Source organism: Hyla sarda, unplaced genomic scaffold, assembly GCF_029499605.1.
Source record: "Hyla sarda isolate aHylSar1 unplaced genomic scaffold, aHylSar1.hap1 scaffold_1003, whole genome shotgun sequence".
Lineage (NCBI taxonomy): Eukaryota > Metazoa > Chordata > Amphibia > Anura > Hylidae > Hyla > Hyla sarda.
In genome coordinates this window covers 12,449-40,435 of record NW_026607622.1, presented here as the reverse complement: position 1 = coordinate 40,435, position 27,987 = coordinate 12,449, and the positions used below count along the sequence as shown (strand labels likewise).

General features: G+C 42.5%; 1 protein-coding gene across 1 annotated transcript in view; it reads right to left on the bottom strand.

Moving 5' to 3' along the window:
• Positions 1-2,660: 2,660 nt before the first annotated feature.
• LOC130298526 (coiled-coil domain-containing protein 186-like) overlaps positions 2,661-27,987 on the bottom strand; it is a gene marked incomplete at its 5' end in the record, with an annotated part of 37,771 nt that continues 12,444 nt past the window's right edge. The window contains 5 exons of the mRNA XM_056551345.1: positions 2,661-6,950; positions 9,094-9,313; positions 21,423-21,636; positions 23,430-23,510; positions 26,170-26,359. Coding sequence (XP_056407320.1) covers positions 6,876-6,950; positions 9,094-9,313; positions 21,423-21,636; positions 23,430-23,510; positions 26,170-26,359 — 780 coding nt within the window. The remainder of the gene's footprint in view (positions 6,951-9,093; positions 9,314-21,422; positions 21,637-23,429; positions 23,511-26,169; positions 26,360-27,987) is intronic.

Below are 27,987 nucleotides of genomic sequence, written 5' to 3'. Positions count from 1 at the left end.
GGAAACACTGCTTTATAAATTGCTGACTTTTGCAGTATGGTGCGGACTATACACTGCTCAAAAAAATTAAGGGAACACTTAAACACCACAATGTAACACAAGTCCCATTTTTTTGGTATAAACATAATTTGTAAACATAAAAAAACATATTTGGTTTCACCGCGTGCAGCATTGACTAAACTATTAAAAAGTATAACATTATTTTTCCAGTATGGTGAATGGCGTAAACGTTAAAAAAAACAAAAAAAAAAAAGAATTGCATTTTTTCATCCCAATAATATATATATATCTCTATCTAAAAAAAGAAATAATATATATATTTATTACACACACACACATATATATAAAAAAATATATATATATATAAACACATATATATATATATATATATATATATATATATATATATATATATATATATATATATATACACACACACATACATACATATATATTATATATACACACACACACACACATATATAAATATATACATATAATCAATCACACATATACACCGGAGTAAGTTCCTCTGTACAATTTATTTAAAATGACAAGATATACAGAATACAGAATCAGGTCGATCCAGGAATAATTTATACAGGATATTTACAAATCAACAAGATACATTATATATTATACCATATACATTATATTCATTGGAGTGCTACCGTCCTGGTCTGGGGGGGACCATAAACAATACTTGGGGGGGTTCACATACATACAGATACAAGGAGTGATGAGACATCATAAACGGCCAGTCATGTGACCAAATATATTATCATAAAAGGGATCGGCTGTATCAGGCAGATGTAATCAAAACAGCTCTGGCTGTGCAGGATCCTTTGTATAAGATAGGGGGCGCTGCCGAGTCCATTGAGTAGGCTACTGAATTGGGGGTGTATCTGATCTGTACCACCACATGCAACCCGGGTGCCAATCATCCCGCCTGGCATCGCCCTACTACATGTGGTAATCTTCACATCCAATCTGATTGCTCAGATATCTGTCAGATATCACCCTTAGGGAATACACTTTCGTTAATTGTCAGAGCAGAATTTAAAGGAGTTACCCAGGAGGAAAAATATAGCTGCTTTTCCCCCCATAAACAGCGCCACCCCTCTCCTCAGGTTCTGTGTGGTATTGCAGCTATGTTCTAATGCTGGAAACCGCTGCACCGAGCATACACTATAATCCGCACCATACAGCAAAAGTCATCTATATATACAGCAGTGTCCTCTTGTGTGCTTTATTGCTGCTCAGTTCCAAAGAAATTTATGGAGCAGAGATGTAATACCACACATAACCTGAGGACAGGGGTGGCGCTGTTTTTTTTTTAAGAAATCAGGTCTTTATCTAATGGATTGGGAGAATTATAATGGTTTTTAAGATTGTTGGGTTCTATACAGCAGTGTTTCCACACCAGGCTGCCTCCAGCTGTTGCAAAACTACAACTCCCAGCATGCCCGGACAACCTTTGGTTGTCCGGGCATGCTGGGAGTTGCAGTTTTGCAACAGCTGGAGACAACCTGGTTGGGAAACACTACTGTATAGAACCCAAGTTTTATTGCCCTGAAATACATTTAAGAACAAGTTGAATTTAAATTCTTCATCAAATTGATACAAAATAACATTCATTAAAGGTCACATGATCTCAAGAACAAAAACGCGCCGGCCCACGAAGAGCAACCGAGGTGGGAGCCAATCATTTGCAATATTACCACTTATATTATACGACCGACTGTAACAAGCGGGGCCGCATCCTGAGCCTGGAGAGTGTTCTTCATAAAGGGAATTAGGAAAACATGGCTGCGCCCCTGTCCACGGGTCGTGCCCGATACTGCAGCTCAGCCGCTCTCCTCCAGGATTTAAAAAAAAACATAGTTGCTTTTACAAAAAACAGCACCACCCCTGTCATCAGGTTGTGTGGGGTATTACAAGTCATCTTCATTCACTTTAATGGAACAGAGCTGCAATACCACATATGACCTGAGGAAGAGAATGGCGCTATTTTTATATTAAAAAGAAGAAAAAAAAAAACAAACTAAGCTTTTTAAATTGTAGATGTAATATCACATCAGTCCATAGGTAACATGTGGTAATATAATCTTTATAATATATATACACACACACCATACATATTATATATATATATATATATATATATATATATATATATATATATTTTTTTTTTATATATATATATATATATATATATATATTTTTTTTTTATATATATATTCATATTTTAATAAATATATATCTTTTTATATATATTTATATATTAATATATATTTAATATATAAAAAAATATATATTAAAAGATATAATCTATAAATATATATTAAAATATATATATTTATAGATCTTTTAATATATATATATATATATATTTATATATTAAATATAATATATAAAATAAAGATATAATCTATAAATATATATATTAAAATATATAAATATATTAAAATATATATTTTTTATATTTTAATATATATTTATATTTTAATATATAATTTAATATATATATTTAAAAAATATATATATATTATATATATATAAATATATATATAAAAATATATAAAAATAATATATATTTTTTTTAGATATATAAACATATAAATAATATAAATATATATATATAAATGTGTGTGTATATACTCCTATAACACTCTTTAAGCCTCCCAAAGAATGTGGTGCGTCCCCTCTGCCCCCTCCCTGCGAAGGGTAAATTAATTTACACAAAGAACCCGCAGCATTCTGGGGAAACTAAAAAACAAAAACTACAGATTCAATTTACTATTTTATATATAATTTTGTTAAAAAGATTGACAAAAAAAATAAAAATATAAAAATAAAGAAAAAACATAAAAATGAACAAAAACAAGATAAAAAAAATTATAAAAAGATTTATTTGATTTCAGGAGATAAAAACGTGACAGTAAATCAAACGGGGGAATCACGCGAGTGAATGTTTTTTCCGTGCGCTCTCTTTTTTTGGCACTCGGCGGCCGCTGATTTATGTGAAGCTGAGGAGCCGTCTGGCATTGAGAGCTCAGATCTGACATTTTTGGAGGAAATCGAGGTCTGGTGATTTGTTTTTGGGAGGCACGCACTTACTACAGTTGTGGAACTACAACTCCCAGGCTGGCAAGGCATGATGGGCGCTGACGGTTCGCAGGAATAGGGTTATTTTCTCAGGTGTCTGGGAAAGCTGGGTGACAACCGATAAGGCCGCTTAATTATGCCGCTGTTGTCACCAAGCTGGAGCAACAGTATAACTCCCAGTATGGCGGGGCATGATGGGAATTGTAGTTCCGCACCAGCTGCACAGCCACAGGTTGTATAACGTTACGCTAGGACAGTGGTTCCCAACCAGTGTGCCTCCAGCTGTTGCAAAACTACAACTCCCAGCATGCCCGGACAGCCAAAGGCTGTCCGGGCATGCTGGGAGTTGTAGTTTTGCAACAGCTGGAGACGCAATGATCGGGAAACACTGCTTTACAATTTCCGACTTTTGCAGTATGGTGCGGATTATAGTATATGCTCTGTGCAGCTGTTAGGGGAATCCTTTATATTTGTTTCATTGTTTATATCTCTGGCCAGACCTCTGCTTGCTGTCACCCAATAGAAACCTTCGTAGCCCAGTCGTTACAGTCCAGCTACCAAAGATACGTCCTGCACCTGTGCGGCCTATCACGTGACCGACGCACCTAAACTCTGAGGATTCCTATAGAATCACAGCAAGCAGAGATCTTGAAAAACATCAAAAGAAACTGATTCAGAAGTGTTACTTTTCATAATACAAACTTGCTGCTGAAGCTAGAACGTTCCGTGAATGAAAACTCGTGAACGTGGCGTGAACCGGCGAACGCTCCTGCACGCATCAGTGATTTAAAAAATAAAAAAATAAAGAAATAATACTATAATATCACCCCCGGTATTATTTACAGAGAATACCGTAACCAGATGCGCTTTGAACCGCGTGAATGTCACTTTGTCTGAGAACCGAAAACACCTGCGCAAAAGAAGAAGAAAAAAAAAACATGGCCGCCAGCCGGGTCATCTGTAGCTATGATTATGCCAGGATACGACTCTGGAGGCTGTGGTTACACAGGGGCCCCAAGTGGCCCCCACGAGTTAGTTATGGGGGGGGTCCTGGATTAGAAAACCATGGCTGCTTCCTTCCCAGAACAGCGCCACCCCTGTCCTCAGGTCATATGCAGTATTACAACTTTGCTCTATTCACGTCATGAGCTGCAATACCCCACATAACCAGAGAACACGTGGGTGGCGCTGTTTCTGTAAGAAAGCAGCTATGTTTTTCCAATCCGCAGGTGCATGCGAGCGCTGCGTTACCTCTATGTATACAGGTGCCTACGGCCGTCCCGGCATGCTGGGAGTTGTAGTTTTGCACCATAGATCGCGCTATGGACCTCAAGATGCTGCAAAAATTTAAGTCCCAGCATGCCTTGACAGCTTCGCAACATCTGGAGGTCCACAGTTTGGAGATCGCCGCGCTACAGACGGAGCAAACAACTGCACAGAACATACACTATAATCCGCACCATACTGCAAGAGTCAGCAATCTATAAAGCAGCGTTTACCAACCAGGGTGCCTCCAGCTTTTGCACAACTACAACTCCCAACATGCCCGGACAGCCTTCGGCTGTCCGGGCATGCTGGGGGTTGTAGTTTTGCTACATCTGGGAGGTCAACAGTTCGGAGATCACTGCTCTACAGCTTTTCACAGACCCTGAACAGCATATAGCCTGCATCGTTACGGAGATCTGTTCCAGCTATGGGAAAGAAATACAAAGATAAATAAAAAAAAATGTAAAAAAATAAACACTAAGATTTTTTTTTTAAACCACTCAGGGTCTGTGGAAAGCTGGGTGACCATTTTACTCCAAGGGCGGGTGTACGTGACGGCGATTCCTGCTCTGGCGTTTCGCACACTCATTGTTTCTCAGGTCGTGCGACTGGCAGATAACAGCACAAAAGTGCAACGTAGATGCTGAGCGAGCGCGGAAAAGCAGATACGACCGCCGCCCGCACAGATCTGCTATGCTGCAGAAAACATGACAGCGCAGTCATTCATAAAAAAAATTTTTGGGACATTTTGGGAGTTGTAGTACTACAAATATGCGCAGGCTGCAAGTTCACACAATGGCGGTGGTTGGTGCCGGCGAGTCTCCCGGCGCAGACGGGTAATACGGTTATATCTGGGGCTGTGCGGGCGGCAGCTCACGTATCCGTTTACATCTGTCCCGATAATTAACACATTAACTGCTTGGCTATAAGCGACATCAATCATAGCTAATGGCAGGGGCCTGGTGTCTGAGCCGAGGTGACAGGAGGTGTTGTCAGAGGGACACAGGCCACACCGGGTTTATACAGATGTTTTTTTGGCACAGTTCATGATGATAGTATGATTTTCTGCCAGGTTTTAAAAGCCCAATGTGAATCTAAACAGCTTAAGAATGTATCAGACACCCAGCTCTCCCAGATTCCTGAATGGCAGAAGTGATTATGCTTTGTAATTCACTGACAGATCATTTGCTCTTGTATTGATATTTGATCTAGGCATACTTAAAACTACAAAAGCTGGAAAACATCCCCTAACGCAGCTTAAAAGGCCTATATGTGTTGGTACCCAGCTTTTTCAGACTCCTGAATAAAAAAAAAGTATTATATGTATAAGAAAATGTCATTCAGGAGTCTGGGAAAGCTGTGTGACAATTAAAGTGGCTGTCATAGCAGCCAGGGGTTGCTGCACAGCCTTCTTAGACTCCTGAATCGCAGAGTGAAAAGTATGTGTACAATCAGTTTCCAAATATATCTGCCATTCAGGAGTTATGGAAAGATGGGTGCCAACTGATATGGACGATCAGAGCTGCATTAATGGTTGTTACCCAGCTATTGTAAATATGCCTAGAAAAAAAATCTATCTAGGCCTATTCAGGAGTTTGAGAAAGCTAGGTAACAAGGCTCAGACTCTTGAAGTCAAATCTTTAATAGTGGTTGGCACCCAGCTTTCCATGACCACTGAAAGGGTCAGATCTTTTCCACAAACCAATAGACACATCTTTACTCTACAACTTATTGATATTTAGGAGTCTGGAAAAGTTGTGCAACAACTCTGGCTGCTGTTGTCATGGCAGCTACTTAAATTGTCACCCAGCTCTTTCAGACTCCTGAATGGAAGTATTTCGTATTTTTTTTTTTTATACTACAATGGCTGCTCTAACCACATTCTACTTCAGAGTGAAGAAAAACTAAGTGATAATCAGTGTGTTTTTATAATTTGTAAAAATCAGTTGCCACCATGCTTTTCCAGACCCCTGAAAGGCAAATCAGGCTTTTAATGCTGATTAATAATACAGCTTTTATTTGCTGGGGAATCTAGGAAAGCCAAATAAGTGATCAGGCCAGTGTTAACCGTTCCAGTGACCCTATATCTTGGCACCCAGCTTTCCCAGACACTGATGAAAAAAAATAATTTGTTTCCCGGTGAGGATTTTGTTCTTTTGGCAAATAAAGATTTTTGTTGTGGTTTTGCTGCTACATGTGGACCTGCCAAGATGGAAGGACATGGCAATAATAATAAGGAGTGCAAGTTAAGTGCTCAGCTTCCTGGGACTTGTAGTTCTAGAAGATGAGGAGATTGTCCGGAAAAAAAAAAAAAGTTTGCATAACCTGAATGGAAGCGTGGATGAGGAGGCGGAGCCACGGAGCGATCTCCTCACCCGTCCTCCTTGTATCTAGTGCAAAAGCTTCTTCTGATAAATTAAGGATTCAGAGATATCTTACAAGTGGACACATTCCTGTGCTCAGGAGTCACATGTGCTGCTGAGGAGTCCAGGGGGCGGCAGCTACATCCTGCGCTCTGCGTCGTTCTTCTGTTTAATCAGCCGCTCGATCTCCGTTCCCAGAGTCTGCAGGTTCTCCTGTGGAGCAAAGATAGAAACGTCACCAAGGAGTTAATGTTAGTGGCTTCAATGGGAACTGTAAACATCTGTATGCAGAGAGCTCCCCCTACAGGTGACAGCAGGCAGACAGAATGTTATCAACTAGCTCCAACACCAGTGGTCTCCAAACCAGTGTGCCTCCAGCTGTTACAAAACTACAACCCCTAGCATGCCCGGACAGCCAATGACCATTAGCTTTCCGGGCAAGGTGGGAGTTGTAGTTTTTACTTATATTGATTGTCAATTTATAGAATATATCTATAGAAGATATAAGAGAAGATATGGAAGGATGAATGAATCACAATACAAGTGATACAAGTAAATTTGAAGGGGTACCTGCTGCTATCGGCGCCCATAAAGAAATAGTCTACGAACGTATTGCCGTTTTGTGGGGTTCCAACAAGGTACTCACTAAGTTTTCCCATAATGCTGTGGCCATCCTGGAGGATGCAACGAACACATCCATCCCGGGTTTTCATATCTGCTTTCTGTGTGTTTTTTTATTAGTGATGTAATGGGTCATGTGACCCCTTTACATGTATTTTAACTTGTATGGTTTGTAATTCATGTTAGTCACATTCTCTGTTTGTGACTTCTGTCTGAAGATTCAATAAAGCAAGAGCTGATTTTATCTGCATACCTAGAGTGCTGGATGAACTTCTTTCCTCATATAGATATATATATATATATATATATATATATATATATATATATAGATAGATAGATAGATAGATAGATAGATAGATAGATATAGATATATACACACACATATATATACATACACATACACACAAAGTTACAAAAATAGATATAAATATATCTATTAAATTGATAAAATGTATATAAATATATATATACACACACTTATTTATATCAATGTGTGTATATACATAATATACACATACACATTTAAAAAAATATATATACCATAAAATATTTTATATATATATATATATATATATATATATATATATATGTCAAAATGTGTATGTATACCGTATATACTCGAGTATAAGCCGAGTTTTTCAGCACGATTTTTCATGCTGAAAATGCCCCCCTCGGCTTATACTCAAGTGAACTCTCCGCCTGTCAGTGGTCTTGAACTTGCGGACCTCCAGATGTTGCAAAACTACAACTCCCAGCATGCCCGGACAGCCATCGGCTGTCCGGGCATACAGGGAGTTGTAGTTTTGAAACCTCTGCAGGTCCGCAGGTACAAGACCACTGCAGCCTTCATCATCATCCAGACACCCCCTTTAGTTTTCTACTCACCTCCCCTTGGTGGGAAGGAAGGATGAGCTGGTCCGGGCCATCTATGCTGCAGGGACCGTCCGGTGGGGAGGGTTAGTCGTTCCAGGCTGTCCATCTTCACCGGGAGGCCTTCTTCTCTGCGCTCCGGGCCCGGACTAGTGACGTTGCCTTGACGACGACGCACAGGGACGCGCACGAACGTCCCTGTGTGTTGTCGTCAAGGAAACGTCACTAGTCCGGGGCCGGAGCCCCCCCCCCCCCCCGGTGAAAATGGACCGCCCGGAACGACTAACCCTCCCCACCGGACGGTCCCTGCAGCATAGATGGCCCGGACCAGCTCATCCTTCCTTCCCACCAAGCGGAGGTGAGTAGAAAACTAAAGGGGGGGGGGCTTCTGGATGATGACGAAGGCCACAGTGGTCTTCAACCTGCGAACCTCCAGAGGTTTCAAAACTACAACTCCCAGCATGCCCGGACAGCCGACAGCTGTCTGGGCATGCTGGGAGTTGTAGTTTTGCAACATCTGGAGGTCCGCAGGTTGAAGACCACTGATGAAGGGATTGACAGGCGGTGATGATGAAGGGGGGGGGGGATTGTGACAGGGGTGTGGATGATGACATGGGGGGGGGGAATGATGTATTTCCCACCCTAGGCTTATAGTCGAGTCAATAACTTTTCCTGTTTTTTTGGGGGGTGAAATTAGGGTCCTCGACTTCTATTCGGGTCGGCTTATACTCGAATATATATATATATATATATATATATATATATATATATATATATATATATATATACACACACATTGCTATAAATAAATAACTTTTTATATATAAAGAGAAATAAATCTAGATGTGGTGTTTATGGGTCTCACCTTCAGGGTTATATTCTTCAGTAAGGTGTCTTCCAGGACCGCCTGCAGCTTCTTATTAATCTCCAGGGATAGCTCCAGGGTTAGGCCGCTGTCCGCTTGGTGGGAGGTGTACAGGGACGCCATGATCCCCCCGCGCCGGCTCAGGTTGGCCTTGTTGTAGTCGGACGCTTCTGATGACAGAGTCCCCGACTCCTCCCGTAACACATAGCTCTGGATAATTCTGCAAGAACATTACAGCCATTATTAGGGGGTGGGGCACCCAAAAACAAATGAAAAAAAAATCACTTTTCTGCTTATTCATGTTTCATGGATATATTTATCTGATCCTGGGAAAGTTGGGTGACAACCACTATGGCCGCCATTGCAGATTGGCATTACACGGCACACAGCGTCAACTAATAAGATAAATCAGTGTTTCCCAAAGAATGTGCCTCCAGCTGTTGCAATACTACAAATCCTAGCATGCCTGGACAGTCTTCATGCTGGGAGTTGTAGTTTTGCAACAGCTGGAGGTACACTCTAGGGAAATACCGAGATAAATAACCAATGCTAATACAGCTCGCCTAATGGACGGCACCCAACTTTTCCAGGCAACAACACAGATTCTCAACAGTTCACCTCTTCCATGATCACTCAGCTTTCTAAGACTCCTGACGGCTAAATATACCTAATACTGTAGTCAGGGTTAAGATCTACGACTCTTGAAACGTTGAACAATTGAATATAGGTTGTAGAGAAGGGTAACCCAGCTTTCTAAAACTCCTAAATGCCAAATAGACCTAAAACTGTAGTCAGAGTTAAGCCCTAGGACAGTGGTCTCCAACCTGCGGACCTCCAGATGTTGCAAAACTACAACTCCCAGCATGCCCGGACAGCCTTTGGCTGTCCGGGCATGCTGGGAGTTGTAGTTTTGCAACATCTGGAGGTCAGCAGGTTGGAGACTACTGCCCTAGGATTTGCCCGTAAGGCCCCTTGGAAACCTGGAAGATATAAGTAAGGTTGTATAGAAGGATCACCCAGCTTTCCAGGGTACAGATACACATCTCAATTCTTTAGTAAAGGCATCTATGTTATCAGAAGCCGCCACATTGTGCATAATTGTATCGCTCTGCTCACCACGAGGCACAGCGAACCTCCCCCGTCCAATCAGCAGCTATATGGCGGCTGTCAACAACTGCAAACTCCTCCTGCCGTCACTCAGCTTTCCCAGGCTCCTTAAAGCAGTTATCCAGGATTAGAAAAACAGAGCTGATTTATTAAGGAAAAAAAAAAGAAGAAAAAGCGCCACTTACAGTGGGGCAAAAAAGTATTTAGTCAGCCTCCAATTGTGCAAGTTCTCCCCCTTATAAAGATGAGAGGCTGTAATTATCATCATAGGTTATAACCTCAACTATGAGAGACAGAATGAGAAAAAAATCCATAAAATTATATTGTCTGATTTTTTAAGAATTTATTTGCAAATTATGGTGGAAAATAAGTATTTGGTCAATAACAAACAAGTAAGATTTCTGTCTCTCACAGACCTGTAACTTCTCCTTTAAGAGTCTCCTCTGTCCTCCACTCGTTACCTGTATTAATGGCTCCTGTTTGAGGTTGTGGACAGGTGTCTTTTATACTGATAACAAGTTCAAACAGTCACACTCCAAACTCCACTATGGCCAAGAACAAAGAGCTGTCGAAGGACACCAGAAACAAAATTGTAGACCTGCACCGGGCTGGGAAGACTGAATCTGCAATAGGCGAGCAGCTTGGTGTGAAGAAATCAACTGTGGGAGCAATTATTAGAAAATGGAAGACATACAAGACCACTGATAATCTCCCTTGATCTGGGGCTCCACGCAAGATCTCACCCCGTGGTGTCAAAATGATCACAACAATAGTGAGCAAAAATCCCAGAAGCACATGGGGGCACCTTGTGAATGACCTGCAGAGAGCTGGGACCAAAGTAACAAAGGCTACCATCAGTAACACACTACACCGCCAGGACTCAAATCATGCAGTGCCAGATGTGTCCCCTGCTTAAGCCAGTACATGTCTGGGCCCTTCTGAAGTTTGCTAGAGAGCATTTTTATGATCCAGAAGAGTATTGGGAGAATGTCATATGGTCAGATGAAACCAAAGTAGAACTTTTTGGTAAAAACTCAACTCGTCATGTTAGGAGGAGAAAGAATGCTGAGTTGTATCCAAAGAACACCATACCAACTGTGAAGCATGGGGGTGGAAACATCATACTTTGGGGCTGTTTTTCTGCTAAGGGACCAGGAGGACTGATTAGTGTAAAGGAAAGAATGAATGGGGCCATGTATCGTGAGATTTTGAGTGAAAACCTCCCTCCATCCGCAAGGGCATTGAAGATGAAACGTGGCTGGGTCTTTCAGCATGACAATGATCGCAAACACACCGCACGGGCAATGAAGGAGTGGCTTCGTAAGAAGCATTTCAAGGTCCTGGAGTGGCCTAGACAGTCTCCAGATCTCAACCCCATAGAAAACCTTTGGAGGGAGTTGAAAGTCCGTGTTGCCCAGCAACAGCCCCAAAACATCACTGCTCTAGAGGAGATCTGCATGGAGGAATGGGCCAAAATACCAGCAACAGTGTGTGAGAACCTTGTGAAGACAAAAAACATGTGACCTCTGTTATATCCCCTTTGTTGGCAATGACAAAGTATTGAGATGAACTTTTGTTATTGACCAAATACTTATTTTTCACCATAATTTGCTAATAAATTCTTTAAAAAAAATCAGACAATGTGATTTTATGGATTTTTTTCTCATTCTGTCTCTCATAGTTGAGGTTATAACCTATGATGATAATTACAGCCTCTCATCTTTATAAGGGGGAGAACTTGCACAATTGGTGGCTGACTAAATACTTTTTTGCCCCACTGTATGTCCTCAGGTTGTGTGTGGTATTGCTGCTCAGTTTCATTTAAGTGAATGAAGCCAGGTTGTAATACCGCACCCAGCCTGAGGACAAAGGTGGTGCTGTTTTTGGAAGAAATCAGCCATCTGTTTCTCCCTGGTTGTTATGTAGTTTTTTTTTTTATCCCCCTATCCAGTATGTACTCAGTGCTGTGTAACATTCCATTCGGGAATCTGGAAAAGCGGGGTGCCTCAGTTACAGGACAGGAAATATCTTAAAGAATCTAAAAACAATCACTCAGCTTTTCCAGAAGCTTGAAAAGGCAAATCTAGTGAGGGACAGGCAATGTATTGATGCTGGACCGATTTACTTTAAGGGATTTGAGACCGATAAGTAATAAGCTTAGTGGTGGCCATATTGGGCGTCACCCAGCTTTCCCAGATGCCTGAATGGCAAATCTAATTACAGGATCTAGATAGAAGTGAGGATTGTATTGATGCTAGGGAGGTTTTACCACTAGAGCAGTGTTTCCCAACCAAGGTGCCTCCAGCTGTTGCAAAACTACAACTCCCAGAATGCCCGGACAGCCGAAGGCTGTCCGGGCATGCTGGGAGTTGTAATTTTGCAACAGCTGGAGGCACCTTGGTTAGGAAACACTGATATACATGGAATTCCCAAAAGCATCACTAACGGGTTTCTCATTGGCCAACCAAAAATAACTGTCATTTTTATTTCCCTGGATACATTTAAAAATAAGTTTTAATCTAAATTCTTCATAAAATAGATACAAAGTAACATTCAAATAGAGGTCACATGATCTCAAGACCAAAACATGTCGTCTGTGGAGAGCAACCGAGGTGGGAGACATTCGCTGTCCGGGCATGCTGGGAGTTATAGTTTTGCAACAGCATTAGGCCCCCTAAACACTGCATTAGAGAGTTTGGGAAAGCTGAATGAGCTGGAACTACGGCCATATTGGATGCCACCCAGCTTTCCCAGAAACAGATAAGAAAATGGTGGATTAGAATTTTTTTTTTTTTAGCCACATGACAGAAGACGATGACTCCGAGATTAGTATGAACTACGATTTTATTTGTAATTCAGAGAGAATGTACATAAATAGGGAATAGAAGGTTAATCAGGTGGGAATGGAGGATGACAGAATAAGGGTAGGTAGGTTCACACATGGCGTATATGCAATATACAGCACCCAAAAACCGAAAACCTGCTGCACATACGCTACGTGCGAACATACCCTAAATGTAAAATGATTATTTTTTTTATTTTTTTTTTAATCAAACACAGGTTTTGGAAACTTGACCATTACATTTCTTGACTTTTCAGTGACTGCAAGCAGAGATCTTAAAATGGCAGAGAACTTTTACATTATACAACAATCAGACTCCATTAAAGAAGAAGAACTCCTCCTGGTTTTATATTTTTTGCCCATATCATGCATGCTCACCATCAGTAGTCCTACGGCGCCATCTGTTTGATTCCAGCGCAGCTGTCTACATGTGTTTCATTACTGTAACTGGGTCATGTGATCTCTAGTCTGACCCACAGAAAATCATTTTTTGTTCAATCAGAGATAAGGGTCAGTATTGGCTCAGCTGACTTACTGTAAACTACAGGATGACACCATCACCCATCAGATGCCTCCTGGCAGAACGCAGATCCCTCCCTTCCCAGCTCTATCTGTATACTGCTGCTATCTCTATGGGATCAGGATATATAGTAGTTATACCGCTCCCCTCCAGCTCTATCTGTATACTGATGCTCTCTATGGGATCAGGGTATATAATAGTTATACACCTCACCTCCAGCTCTATATGTATACTGCTGCTATCCTTATGAGATCAGGATATATAGTAGTCAAACATCACCCTCCAGCTCTATCTGTACACTGCTGCTATCTCTATGGGATCAGTATATATAGTAGTTATACACCTCCCCTCCAGCTCTATCTGTATACTGCTACTATCTCTATGGGATCAGGATATATAGTAGTTATACATCTCCCCTCCCAGCTCTATCTGTATACTGCTGCTATCCTTACGAGATCAGGATATATAGTAGTTATACCGCTCTCCTCCAGCTCTATCTGTATACTGATGCTCTCTATGGGATCAGGGTATATAATAGTTATACACCTCACCTCCATCTCTATATGTATACTGCTGCTATCCTTATGAGATCAGGATATATAGTAGTCAAACATCACCCTCCAGCTCTATCTGTACACTGCTGCTATCTCTATGGGATCAGTATATATAGTAGTTATACACCTCCCCTCCAGCTCTATCTGTATACTGCTACTATCTCTATGGGATCAGTATATATAGTAGTTATATACCTCCCCTCCAGCTCTATCTGTATACTGCTGCTATCCTTACGAGATCAGTATATATAGTAGTTATACACCACCCCTCCAGCTCTATCTGTATACTGCTGCTATCCTTACGAGATCAGGATATATAGTATTTATACACCTCCCCTCCAGCTCTATCTGTATACTGCTGCTATCCTTATGAGATCAGTATATATAGTATTCATACACCTCCCGCCAGCTCCAGACTTCAGGGTCTAATCAGTTCACCTGGATGACCTCCAGCACCAGCAGCCTAATTAGATGACCAGGTGCAGTGCTAACACTGTACCTCCTCTCTCAGCAAATCCAAAGGATTCATGGGAAATGTAGGCAGCATAAGGAAATCATTTCAGCGATGGAATTGCAATCTGTTTGACTGGGAACAGTATGCCTGCCCTGCCACATCAGCTAAAACAGGTAAGCACAAGACATACACAAGAACCTCTACATTATTCTCTAATAATAGTCTATGCTGCACTATATAAGCAAAAATAAAAATCCTGGAGTTCTTCTTTAATGCTGAACAAATTAAATTACGCCAAGAAGATGCAGGGGCTGAGCATGGGATCCCTGAGACACAGCATAGTCCAGAACAGTCTGTACATAACATATACGGTCACAGATTTATCGGTTTTGTCCTCATGCTACGGATGGTAGACTACCCCGAAAAATAAATAAATAAATAAAAAGGAGAGCAAATATGCCCAATACTAGTGTGAACTGAGCCTAATTTCAGAAGACAGATTACCTGGATCTTGAAGAACAGTGGTCTTCAACCTGCGGACCTCCAGATGTTGCAAAACTACAACTCCCAGCATGCCCGGACAGCCAACGGCTGTCCGGGCATGCTGGGAGTTGTAGTTTTGCAACATCTGGAGGTCCGCAGGTTGGAGACCACTGTTGTAGAAGGTCAAATACCTGCAGTTAAACAGTGGAAGAAGAAGGATTTCCAGCAGCACAGAGTATTTTAGGAGATGAGCGAGCGGATATTATGGGACGGTCACAGACTAATATTTACAAAATGGAAGCGGTAGGGTCTCCAGCAGCACAGGGTATTTTTTAGGAGAGTAGTGTATTGGACTTGTTGGAGATCACAAGAAGTTACACAGTCGTGGGTTCTCAGCAGCACAGAGTATTTCAGCAGAAAAGTCATGTAAGACGTCACAGACTTAGGAACTGCATAATGGAAGGTGCAGGCTCCACAGCAGCACAGAGTATTTCAAGAAAGCACTACACCGCTTATAAAGAAGGGTCATCACAGGTGAAAGAGAAGGGTCTCCAGCAGCACAGAGTACTTCAGTAGAGAGTTGTGCCTATTTAGTGGGATTTATATTGTGGAAGAGGCAGGGTTCCCAGCAGCACATTAGTATTTCAGGAGAGAAATATTTCAACCTTCTTAAAATAAAAAAAAGATGTCAGGGACTGAGAATTGCATAATGGAAAGAAGCAGGGTCTCCAGCAGCACAGAGTACTTCAGGAGAATGTTGTGTCTATTCAGTGGGATTTATATTCTGGAAGAGGCAGGGTTCCCAGCAGCACATTAGTATTTCAGGAGAGAAATATTTCAACCTTCTTAAAATAAAAAAAAAGATGTCAGGGACTGAGAATTGCATAATGGAAAGAAGCAGGGTCTCCAGCAGCACAGAGTACTTCAGGAGAATGTTGTGTCTATTCAGTGGGATTTATATTCTGGAAGAGGCAGGGTTCCCAGCAGCACATGAGTATTTCAGGAAATAAATGTTTCAACCTTCTTTAAAACCAAACAAACAAAAAAGGAGACGTCAGGGACTGAGAATTGCAAAATGGAAAGAAGCAGGGTCTCCAGCAGCACAGAGTACTTCAGGAGAGTGTTGTGCCTATTCAGCGGGAGTTATATTGTGGAAGAGGCAGGGTTCCCAGCAGCACATGAGTATTTCAGGAGAGAAATATTTCAACCTTCTTAAAAAATCAAAGGCGATGACAGGGATTGAGAATTGCATAATGGAAAGAGGCAGGGTTCCCAGCAGTACGGACTACTTTAGGAGAGGGTTGTGTCTATTTAGTGGGAGTCATGTATTGGAAGAGGCAGGGTTCCCAGCAGCACGAGTATTTAGGAGAAAAATATTTCAACCTTCTTAAAATAAAAAAAAGATGTCAGGGACTGAGAATTGCATAATGGAAAGAAGCAGGGTCTCCAGCAGCACAGAGTACTTCAGGAGAACGTTGTGTCTATTCAGTGGGATTTATATTGTGGAAGAGGCAGGGTTCCCAGCAGCATGAGTATTTCAGGAAATAAATGTTTCAACCTTCTTAAAAGAATAAAAAAGACGTCAGGGACTGAGAATTGCATAATATAAAGAGCAGCAGTATTGTGCATATTGAGTTGTGCCTATTCAGTGGGATTTATATTGTGGAAGAGGCAGGGTTCCCAGCAGCCCAAGTATTTCAGGAGAGAAATGTTTCAACCTTCTTAAAAGAATAAAAAGATGTCAGGGACTGAGAATTGCATAATGGAAAGAGGCAGGGTCCCCAGCAGTACAGAGTGCTTCAGGAGAATGTTGTGTCTATTCAGTGGGATTGATATTGTGGAAGAGGCAGGGTTCCCAGCATTACAGTACTGCATTCTGCAGGGTCCGGGCCTCGCTTTCTGGTGACGTTATTATGCTGCTGTGCTGGCACGGCATGCGCACTGACGTAATAACGACACCGGAAAGCGAGGCCCGGACCCTGGAGAAGATACAGAAGACGCCGGAGGATCGTGAAGTGGACCGCAGCAGCGGGGATATGTAAGTGAACCTGTCCGGGATGCTTAAACTGCTGTCCGACAGCAGCTTATACATTTTGCGCTGTCGGATAGCAGTTAATGCCATGGCCCCGACATATAAAAGCATCGTATGTCGATGCTGACATCGACATGCGATGGCCTCTGAGAGGCCATCGTATGTCGATTTTATCATATGTCGGGGCCATCGCATGTCGGGGGGGGGTTACTGTACTTCAGGAGAGTGTTGTGCCTTTTCAGTGGGATTGATATTGTGGAAGAGGCAGGGTTCTCAGCATTACAGTACTTCAGGAGAGTGTTCTGCCTATTCAGTGGGATTGATATTGTGGAAGAGGCAGGGTTCCCAGCAGCACATTAGTATTTGAGGAAAGAAATGTTTCAACCTTCTTAAAAAACTAAAAAGAAGCCAGGGACTGAATTGGGTAATGGAAAGAGGCAGGGTTCCCAGCAGTACAGAGTACTTCAGGAGAGTGTTGTGTCTATTCAGTGGGATTGATATTATGGAAGAGGCAGGGTTCCCAGCATTACAGTACTTCAGGAGAGTGCTGTGTCTATTCAGTGGATTGATATTGTGGAAGAGGCAGGGTTCCCAGCATTACAGTACTTCAGGAGAGTGCTGTGTCTATTCAGTGGATTGATATTGTGGAAGAGGCAGGGTTCCCAGCAGCACATTAGTATTTGAGAAAGAAATGTTTCAACCTTCTTAAAAAAAACTAAAAAGAAATCAGTGTCTGAATTGCGTAATGGAAAGAGGCAGGGTTCCCAGCAGTACAGAATACTTCAGGAGAGTGTTGTGTCTATTCAGTGGGAGTTATATTGTGGAAGAGACAGGGTTCCCAGCAGCACATAAGTATTTCAGGAGTGGAGGTCACACATCTCTTCTGGGCATTATTTTAGATGCAAATGAACAATAAATCAGGATATAAAGTGGGGAAGGTATAATGTATATCTTGGACGAGTCTCAGGTGTCACAGTGAGAGGTGTACAGATATATTTACTGTATTTACGTTATCGGCCGATGATGACTAGAGATGAGCGAACTTACAGTAAATTCGATTCGTCACGAACTTCTCCGCTCGGCAGTTAATGACTTTTCCTGCATAAATTAGTTCAGCTTTCCGGTGCTCCGGGGGGGCTGGAAAAGGTGGATACAGTCCTAGGAGACTCTTTCCTAGGACTGTATCCACCTTTTCCAGCCCACCGGAGCACCTGAAGGCTGAACTAATTTATGCAGGATAAGTCATCAACTGCCGAGCCGAGAAGTTCGTGACGAATCGAATTTACTGTAAGTTCGCTCATCTCTAATGATGACTACCACAAAAACAATAATTCACAATGTGGAGCGTTACATAAGAACAGTGTTTCCGCAACAAGAGTACCTCCAGCTGTTGCAAAACTACAACTCCCAGCATGCCCGGACAGCCGAAGGCTGTCCGGGCATGCTGGGAGTTGTAGTTTTGCAACAGCTAGAGGCACCCTGGTTTGGAAACCCTGCATTAGAAAATCATAACAGAAGACAAATGAGATGAAACGTACAAGAAACAAGCCTGATCAGACCCAAAAGGCAACTGGTGGAGAATCATCATAGAGAATGCAGGTTACAGGGTTAGTACGGGGGACGCGTCCAGTTTCATGTCAGGAAAGCTTCATCACCGTATAATAAAGTTCTGCAACTTTATAATGAGGGAAATGTATCAAGGGTGCTTCTTTACAATATTTGCAGAAAAAAAATATCCAAAAACAAAAACAAATTTTGGTGCACCGTGCAAAAAAATAAAAAAATTATATATATATATATATATATATATATATATATTAATAATTATAAATATATATATTTATTTTTTATTTTTAAAGGTAAAGGGACAGTGTCATCAGCAAATGATCTATTGTTTAATTCAAGATTCTATGTTAAACATATTTTTAGTGAATTGTTGTTGGTGTTTTTCGAATTTAAAATTTTACTATCTATATTCAGTGGATTCCAACCAGTGTGCCGCGGCCGTCTGGACGTGCTAGGACCCTTGTGGCATACCACTGACATAGGGGTCATAGAGTGTCCTAGGAGGATAGGAGGTCTCTTAACGAAGGCACGGGGACGTGGTAACTAGAGGCCAGGAATGTTACTTCTTCGGGGACGCGCACGAGTGAGGTTATTGTGCACGTCCCGTATGTAGGGAAGCTGCCGACCTCTAGTGGCTGCAGGAAAAGGCTACAAAAAGTTGTAAAAAAATTTAAAAAAAAAAGAGGTCAATGACTGCTGGGGAGCCAAAGTGAGTGTGTATTATTTTTTTTTTTTTTAAGGGTGTCCTACCTACAGGGGAGCAAAATACCTACAGTGGGGTCCAACCTACAAGGGGCGGGAGGAGGGGGGCCAACTACTTACAGTGGGGTCTTACCTACAGGAAGCAAACTACATTCACTGGGGTCTTACCTACAGTGGGGTCCTACCTACGTGGGTAAGTTACCTATAAAGAGGGGGGAGGGTCAAACTACCTTTAAGGGGTCCACCTTACATGGGGGGGGTCCTACTGTGAAGGTGCAAACTGCATATGTGGAAGGGGGGCATACTACCTACAGGGGGCAAGTTATCTACTGTGGAACCTACCTACAAGGACACCAGCATAATGGGAGAAACTAACTGCTGTGGGTACCAGCTTACTGAGGGAAACTTTATACTGGGAGCCCCTACCTAATGGGAAAACCTACCTACTGTGGGACCTACCTACTCCTCCCCAACAGACATACGCATTCCCCAAACCCACTTACCTAACCACTTTACTGTACATGACACTAAAAGGCAAATTTAGAACTGTAAGGAAAAGGGGATGAGGGTGCTGATAATTAGAGATGAGCGAACTTACAGTAAATTCAATTCGTCATGAACTTCTCCGCTCGGCGGTTGCTGACTTTTCCTGCATAAATTAGTTCAGCTTTCCGGTGCTCCGGTGGGCTGGAAAAGGTGGATACATTCCTAGGAAAGAGTCTCCTAGGACTGTATCCACCTTTTCCAGCCCACCGGAGCACCTGAAAGCTGAACTAATTTATGCAGTAAAAGTCATCAACTGCCGAGCTGAGAAGTTCGTGACGAATCGAATTTACTGTAAGTTCGCTCATCTCTACTGATAATGTGCAGAGCATAAGATGTTTGTCTGGAATGTTCTGCGGAGAGGAGTTGTGGCTAGAAGAAAAAGTCATGATGATCTGGGCCAAATGGAAAAGAAAAGTGAACGACTCTGATCAGAGAAGACGTCACCTGTGAGTCACAGCATTGTATGTAATATATTAATATATATATATATCATACATACATACATATACACACACAGTCATGGCCGTAAATGTTGGCACACCTGAAAATTTTCAGGAAAATGAAGTATTTCTCACAGAAAAGGATTGCAGTAACACATGTTTTCCTATACACATGTTTATTCCCTTTGTGTGTATTGGAACTAAACCAAAAAAGGAGGAAAAAAAGCAAATTGGACATAATGGGTTGTTCTGCTGCCTCTGGCACTGGGGGCCTTGAATGTGTACAAGACATCATGAAATCTGAGGATTACCAATGGATTTTGGGTCGTACTGTACAGCCCAGTGTCAGAAAGCACCAGAAATGGATGACAACAAAGCGCTGGAGAGTTCTGAAGTGTCAGCAATGAGTCCAGATCTAAATCCCATTGATCACCTGTGGAGAGATCTTATAATTACTGTTGGGAAAAGGCGCCGTCCAATAAGAGACCGGGAGCAGTTTGTAAAGGAAGAGTCCAACATTCCGGCTGAGAGGTGTAAGAAGCTTATTGATGGTTATAGGAAGAGTGGTCCAACATTCCGGCTGAGAGGTGTAAGAAGCTTATTGATTGTTATAGGAAGACACTGATTTCAGTAATTTTTTTCCAAGGGTGTGCAACCAAATATTAAGTTAAAGGTGCCAATAATTTTGTCTAGACCATTTTTGGAGTTTGGTGACATTATGTCTAATTTGCTTTTTTTCCTCCTTTTTTGGTTTAGTTCCAATACACACAAAGGGAATAAACATGTGTATAGGAAAACATGTGTTACTGCAATCCTTTTCTGTGAGGAATACTTAATTTTCTTAAAAAATTTCAGGGGTGCCAACATTTACGGATATGACTGTACACACATACACACACTGTAGTCCTAAAAACCCATTTGGTGCAAGGCTGGACATGCCTTCTAAGCATTACTGACATAACTGGACGCTCCGGTAATCATTGATAGATTAGTAACAGGACAATGTGTTAAGCGGTGACACAAACCACCAGGAGGCGTCACACACAGACAGACCCCGGTGACCGCAGAAAGCTTCATACATACTTTGTTTTTTTCCTAATCTCTTCCACCAGTTGCTTTATGTGGTCTTCCATGAACTCTATTTTCTCGTTTTTCCGGGCGTGCGCCTTCTGAAGACGGACTATCCTCTCGATCAGGACGGCTTTGTCCACTTCTGGGAAGCTGTCCACGGACGGCGTGGTCCCACCCCCGGTGTTCTCTGGAGACCGGTCCTCGTTGTTCCGGGTGTTGAGAGATCCTGCGGTGAGAACACAAGAGAACACGTGAGAGGCGTCCGCTCGGATACGTCTTTCCCCTCTTATAGTGATACAATGTTTCAGAAACCTACTACATAGAATAGTGGTTGAATAAACATAATGTAAAAGTATTATCCCAAGATTAAAGGGTTACTCCGCTCCCCAGTGTCCGGAACGCAATGTTCTGAACGCTGGGTGCGGGCTTCCCTCGTGAGGTCCCGCCCCGTGACGTCACGTCCCGCCACCTCAATGCAAGTCTATGGGAGGGGGCGTGACGTCACGAGGGGGCGGGCGTGAACGCGGAAGCCCGCACCCAGCAATCGGGACATTGATTCCGGACGCTGAGGAGCGGAGTGACCCTTTAAAAGTCATCACTTATCCATACATAATAACCAACTTTAATTGGGGGCGGGGAAGGGGGGATTCAGTGTTTCCCACCCAGGATACCTGTAGCTGTTGCAAAACTACAACTCCCAGCATGCCCGGACAGCCGAAGTCTGTAGTTTTGCAACAGCTGGAGGCACACTGATTTGGAAACACTGCTATAATGGTAAAACCTCCCTAGCATCAATAAAATCCTCAGTTCTATCTAGATACTTAAATAAGATTTGCCATTCAGGCATCCTGGAAAGCTGGATGACACCTGTGTGTCTTCCGCAGCTCTACCTAAGCATAGTATCCTGCCATATTGATGACCTGCACATGATAAGTACGTTTTTCCAAGACCAGGTGCTTCCAGCTGTTGCAAAACTACAACTCCCAGCATGCCCGGACAGCCGAAGGCTGTCGGGGCATGCTGTGAGTTGTAGTTTTGCAACAGCTGGGGCCACCCTGGTTGGAAAACACTGACCTATCATGTGCAGGTCATCAATATGGCCAGATTAGCACTGACTAAACACTTACTATAGATAGGTTATAATTAGGGAGGAGCGAACTTACAGTAAATTCGATTCGTCACGAACTTCTCGGCTCGGCAGTTGATGACTTATCCTGCATAAATCAGTTCAGCTTTCCGGTGCTCCGGTGGGCTGGAAAAGGTGGATACAGTCCTAGGAAAGAGTCTCCTAGGACTGTATCCACCTTTTCCAGCCAACGGGAGCACCTGAAAGCTGAACTAATTCATGCAAGATAAGCCATCAACTGCCGAGCCGAGAAGTTCGTGACGAATCGAATTTACTGTAAGTTCGCTCATCTCTTGTTATAATTATAAACCCCTTCAAGCAATGAAACAAATATAAAAGGATTCCCCTAACAGCTGCACAGAGCATATACTATAATCCGCACCATACTGCAAAAAAGTCAGCAATTTTAAAGCAGCGTTTCCCAATCAGGGCGTCTCCAGCTGTTGCAAAACTACAACTCCCAGCATGCCCGGACATCCGAAGTCTGTAGTTTTGCAACAGCTGGAGGCACCCTGATTTGGAAACACTGCTATAATGGTAAAACCTCCCTAGCATCAATAAAATCCTCAGTTCTATCTAGATACTTAAATAAGATTTGCCATTCAGGCATCCTGGAAAGCTGGATGACACCTGTGAGTCTTCCGCAGCTCTACCTATCTGCAGTTTACCCAAGCATAGTATCCCGCCATATTGATGACCTGCACATGATAAGTACATTTTTCCAAGACAGGGTGCTTCCAGCTGTTGCAAAACTACAAATCCCAGCATGCCCGGACAGCCTTTGGCTGTCCGGGCATGCTGGGAGTTGTAATTTTGCAACAGCTGGGGGCACCCTGGTTGGAAAACACTGACCTATCATGTGCAGGTCATCAATATGTCACAGGCTTTCTTACCTGAAGAACTGGAGCGGCTGCCCATGCTGCTGACGTCTTTCTCGTAATTGCCGTTTTCCATCTGCTCCACCTTCTTCCGAGCTGCAAAAAAAACACACAAAAGTTACATAAAAAATATTTAGCACAGCAAATCCCAGGATGTGGTGTATAGTAAGTATTTACTGCCCATAGAGTCGAAGCTGCACCCTGCAGTTATTCTCTACGATTCTGCTATAGTAACAGTAGTATCAATCTCCAGAGCTGTAATCACTCCTATCGCAGGCGCCACAGTCATCACTGCCGGAATCCTGCACATGCCCAGAAGAGTCGTTCTACCTGGGCAAGCACATTTGTATCCTCCAGAGGTTCCTCTCACTTCTCGGGGCCACCGTGCATGCCCAGGTATAACGGCGCATCAGGGAACACGCAAGATTCCAGCAATGGAGTGATGACGGCCTGCGCAGTCAATCACGCCTCAATGTTGTAGGTGCCCGCCCCAATTACTATTTTTAGGTGCCCACACCAATGACTACTTGTCGCAGGTGCCCGCCCCAATGACTGCTTGTCGCAGGTGCCCGCCCCAATGACTGCTTGTCGCAGGTGCCCGCCCCAATGACTGCTTGTCGCAGGTGCCCGCCCCAATGACTGCTTGTCGCAGGTGCCCGCCCCAATGACTGCTTGTCGCAGGTGCCCGCCCCAATGACTGCTTGTCGCAGGTGCCCGCCCCAATGACTACTTGTCGCAGGTGCCCGCCCCAATGACTACTTGTCGCAGGTGCCCGCCCCAATGACTACTTGTCGCAGGTGCCCGCCCCAATGACTACTTGTCGCAGGTGCCCGCCCCAATGACTACTTGTCGCAGGTGCCCGCCCCAATGACTACTTGTCGCAGGTGCCCGCCCCAATGACTACTTGTCGCAGGTGCCCGCCCCAATGACTACTTGCAGGTGCCCGCCCCAATGACTACTTGTAGGTGCCCGCCCCAATGACTACTTGTAGGTGCCCGCCCCAATGACTACTTGTTGCAGGTGCCCGCCCCAATGACTACTTGTTGCAGGTGCCCGCCCCAATGACTACTTGTTGCAGGTGCCCGCCCCAATGAACGCTTGTCGGAGGTGCCCGCCCTAATGACTACGGGCGGACAATTTGCATACAGCGCAGGGCAGATATAAAAATCTATTTTGGTCATCTTTATGGATGGCACTACAGTTATACAAATACAAAAGGGAACATTATTTTCTAATGCATTACATAATGTTGTTTGTTTTATCTTTGTTTTTTGTTAAATCTGCTAAATCCCTTTAAACCTGCATCCTCCGATTATGCAAAATGTATTCCCCTAATACACAAGACAGGGTATAAATGTCTGATCCCAGGGTGTCCGACCGCTCGGATGCCCTGTAATCTCCGGAATAGGCCCATCTCTTACCTCTAAGCTCTCCGCCCCTCACCCGGTACGCCAATCACCGGCAACAAAGATGTCCCACCACAGCTGAGATTGCCAGCCAAAAAACCCCTCCCAACCCCTTGTTCCCTGTGTTCAGATACTTATCCCTAAAGATCCCTTAAAGATTACAGATTTGAAAATTACTTCTACTTAAAAATCTTAATCCTTCCAGTACTTATCAGCTGCTGTATAATACAGAGGAAGTTCTCTGTCCTTTCCAGTCTGTCCACAGTGCTACTCCGATGGAAATGTATTTATTTTTTATTTTTTTAAATGAACTGGTGCCAGAAAATTAAACGGATTTATAAATTACTTCTATTTAAACAAATGTACGCTTCCAGTACTTATTAGCAGCTGTATGCTACAGAGTAAATTCTTTGCTTTTTGAATTTCTTTTTTTGTCTTGTCCACAGTGCTCTCTGCTGACACCTCTGTCCATGTCAGGAACTGTCCAGAGCAGGAGAGGTTTGCTATGGGGATTTTCTTCTACTCTGAACAGTTACTGACACGGACAGAGGTGTCAGCAAAGAGCACTGTGGTCAGACAGAAAGGAAATTCAAAAAGAAAATAACTTACTCTGGAGCATACAGCAGATGATAAGTACTGGAAGGATTAAGATTTTTTTTTAAATAGAAGTAATGTAGAAATCTGTTTAATTTGCTGGCACCAGTTGATTAAAAATAAATAAATAAAAAAGAAGGTTTTCCAGTGGAGTACCCCTTTAACCTGTGGATAGGGAATACGTTTTGCAAAACCAAGTACCCCCTTAAAGGGGTACTCCGGTGGAATTTCTTTTATTTATTTATTTATTTATTTATTTATTTTTTATGAACTGGTGCCAGAAAGTTATACAGATTTGTAAATTACTTCTATAAAAAAAAATCCTTACCCTTCCAGTACTTATTAGCAGCTGTATGCTACAGAGGAAATTCTTTGCTTTTTGAATTTATTTTTTGTCTTGTCCACAGTGCTCTCTGCTGACACCTGATGGCCGTATCAGGTGCAGGAGAAAATCCCCATAGCAAACCCATGCTACTCTGGACAGTTCCTGACACGGACAGAGGTGTCAGAAGAGAGCACTGTGGACAAGACAAAAAAAAGAAATTCAAAAAGCAAAGAATTTCCTCTGTAGCATACACCTGCTAATAAGTACCGGAAGCGTAAATTTTTTTTTAATAGAAGAAATTTATAAAGCTGTTTAATTTTCTGGCACCAGTTCATTTAAAAGAAAAAAAAAAAGTTTTCCACTGGAGTACCCCTTTAAGTATGGCTTCATTCTTTACATATCCACGGTAGTAGTGGAGGATTCATCTAACCTTGCTGGAGTTGCTTGGTGAGATCTTTAAGGTTGACGTTGTGCTTCCTCTTCTGGGTGGAGAGTTCGTCGTTCAGCTCTTCTATCTGAGTATTCAGCGAGGCCATGATCTGCCGCTGACTGTCCAACTCTGTCTGCAGCGCCTGGATCTCTTGCTTCCTCAGCGTCTGCTCTGCCGTCAACCTCTGCTCCTGTAATACAACAAAATACAATTCAATAATATATTGTTATCCCAATTCCTCCTCCAAAACTGAACCCACAAGGATCTAGGCTGCTGTATGAAGCCCATATGTTGGACAGCATCACTTCATTACCACTAGAGGGAGCTCACTGCAAACTGATTTATACTCCCTGTAAGGCTCCATAGAATTCACAAGCAGGCAGCACCCCCTAGTGGACAAAGCTTGTACTAATCATACAATTACCAGATGATTTTCATCTACGTGAAGTGGAATTTCTACAACCCTGAAATGTAATATATGTTAAAATATCCCCAGTCCGGACTCCAGGTGGATACATGTTTCCTGCAATAATACATTGTAATAAATTATAAAGGACTGTAGAGAAATGGGTGCTAAGAGCTGATGGACTGGCTAGACCAGTGTTCCCCAACCGGCGTGCCTCCAGCTGTTGCAAAACTACAACTCCCAGCATGCCCAGACAGCCAAAGGCTGTCTGGGCATGCTGGGAGTTGTAGTTTTACAACAGCTGGAGGCACGCCGGTTGGAAAACATTGGTCTAGATAGAGAGAAAACCATATGAGAAGTATAGGATCTATAATAGGGTTTTTAGCTTGGGTATAAACAATTTGATACTGCTGACAGCAAGGAGAGATCTTGGAAATAGTGGGAAACACACGTTTCAGGGCTTTTTATTTTTAAATACTTTTAAAATGCAATAGCATGTTATTAAAAAATATTTAATTTTCCACTTTTAATTTTTTTTTTTTTTATAGATTTCAGACTCCTGTTGGAGTCCTAAATCTCAGACTGCAGCCGGGACACAGACAAGCTCAGCACTGATCCCAGGGAGCAGTGCTGAGCTTGTCTGTGTCCCGGCTGCAGTCTGAGATTGAGGACTCCAGAAGGAGTCTGAAATCTATAAAAAAAAAAAAAAAATTAAAAAAAAAAAAGGCTAGTGGCCAGGATTGTTAGGGAGACCCCTAGTGGTCATTTTTTCAAAGTGGAAAATTAAATAGAAAGAAGCATATTTTTTAATAACATGCTAGTGGAAAGTTATTCTGCATACATTAATCTATAATATATCAAAAGTTTTTTTTTGATGAAAGATACCCTTTAAAAAAAAGTTTACGTTTTTTTTAAAAGAACACCACCTATATCTGAAAAAGCTGGGACTGACACATGTAAAATACAAAGATTAACAATCTTTATTGTTAAAACCAAATGACACATATTAAAAACAGATGTGGCAACTAAAAAAAAAAAAAAAAAGGGCGTCTTTAAGACCAATAGTGGTACTGAATGGTGCTAGTCCCATATGTATGGGTATACAAATCACTAATATAGTACAGATATAAACGTGTACTAGGTATCAGCAAGTTACATCATACGCTACAGATAAATTGCAAGTGCATATAGGTACATAGGGCTACAGAAAAGCCAATAGCGGTGCAAAGAGTCAGATACCAACATGGAAAAGCAAAAAGCGCAGCCACGAGACGTGCACCCCTATGACCGTTTCAGACGGCAGTCCTTCTCCCGGAAGAAGCAGTGCCGTCCAAAACTGTCGTAGGGGTGGACGTTTTTAACAATAAAGATTGATATTATTTGTATTTTACATACCGTATATACTCGAGTAT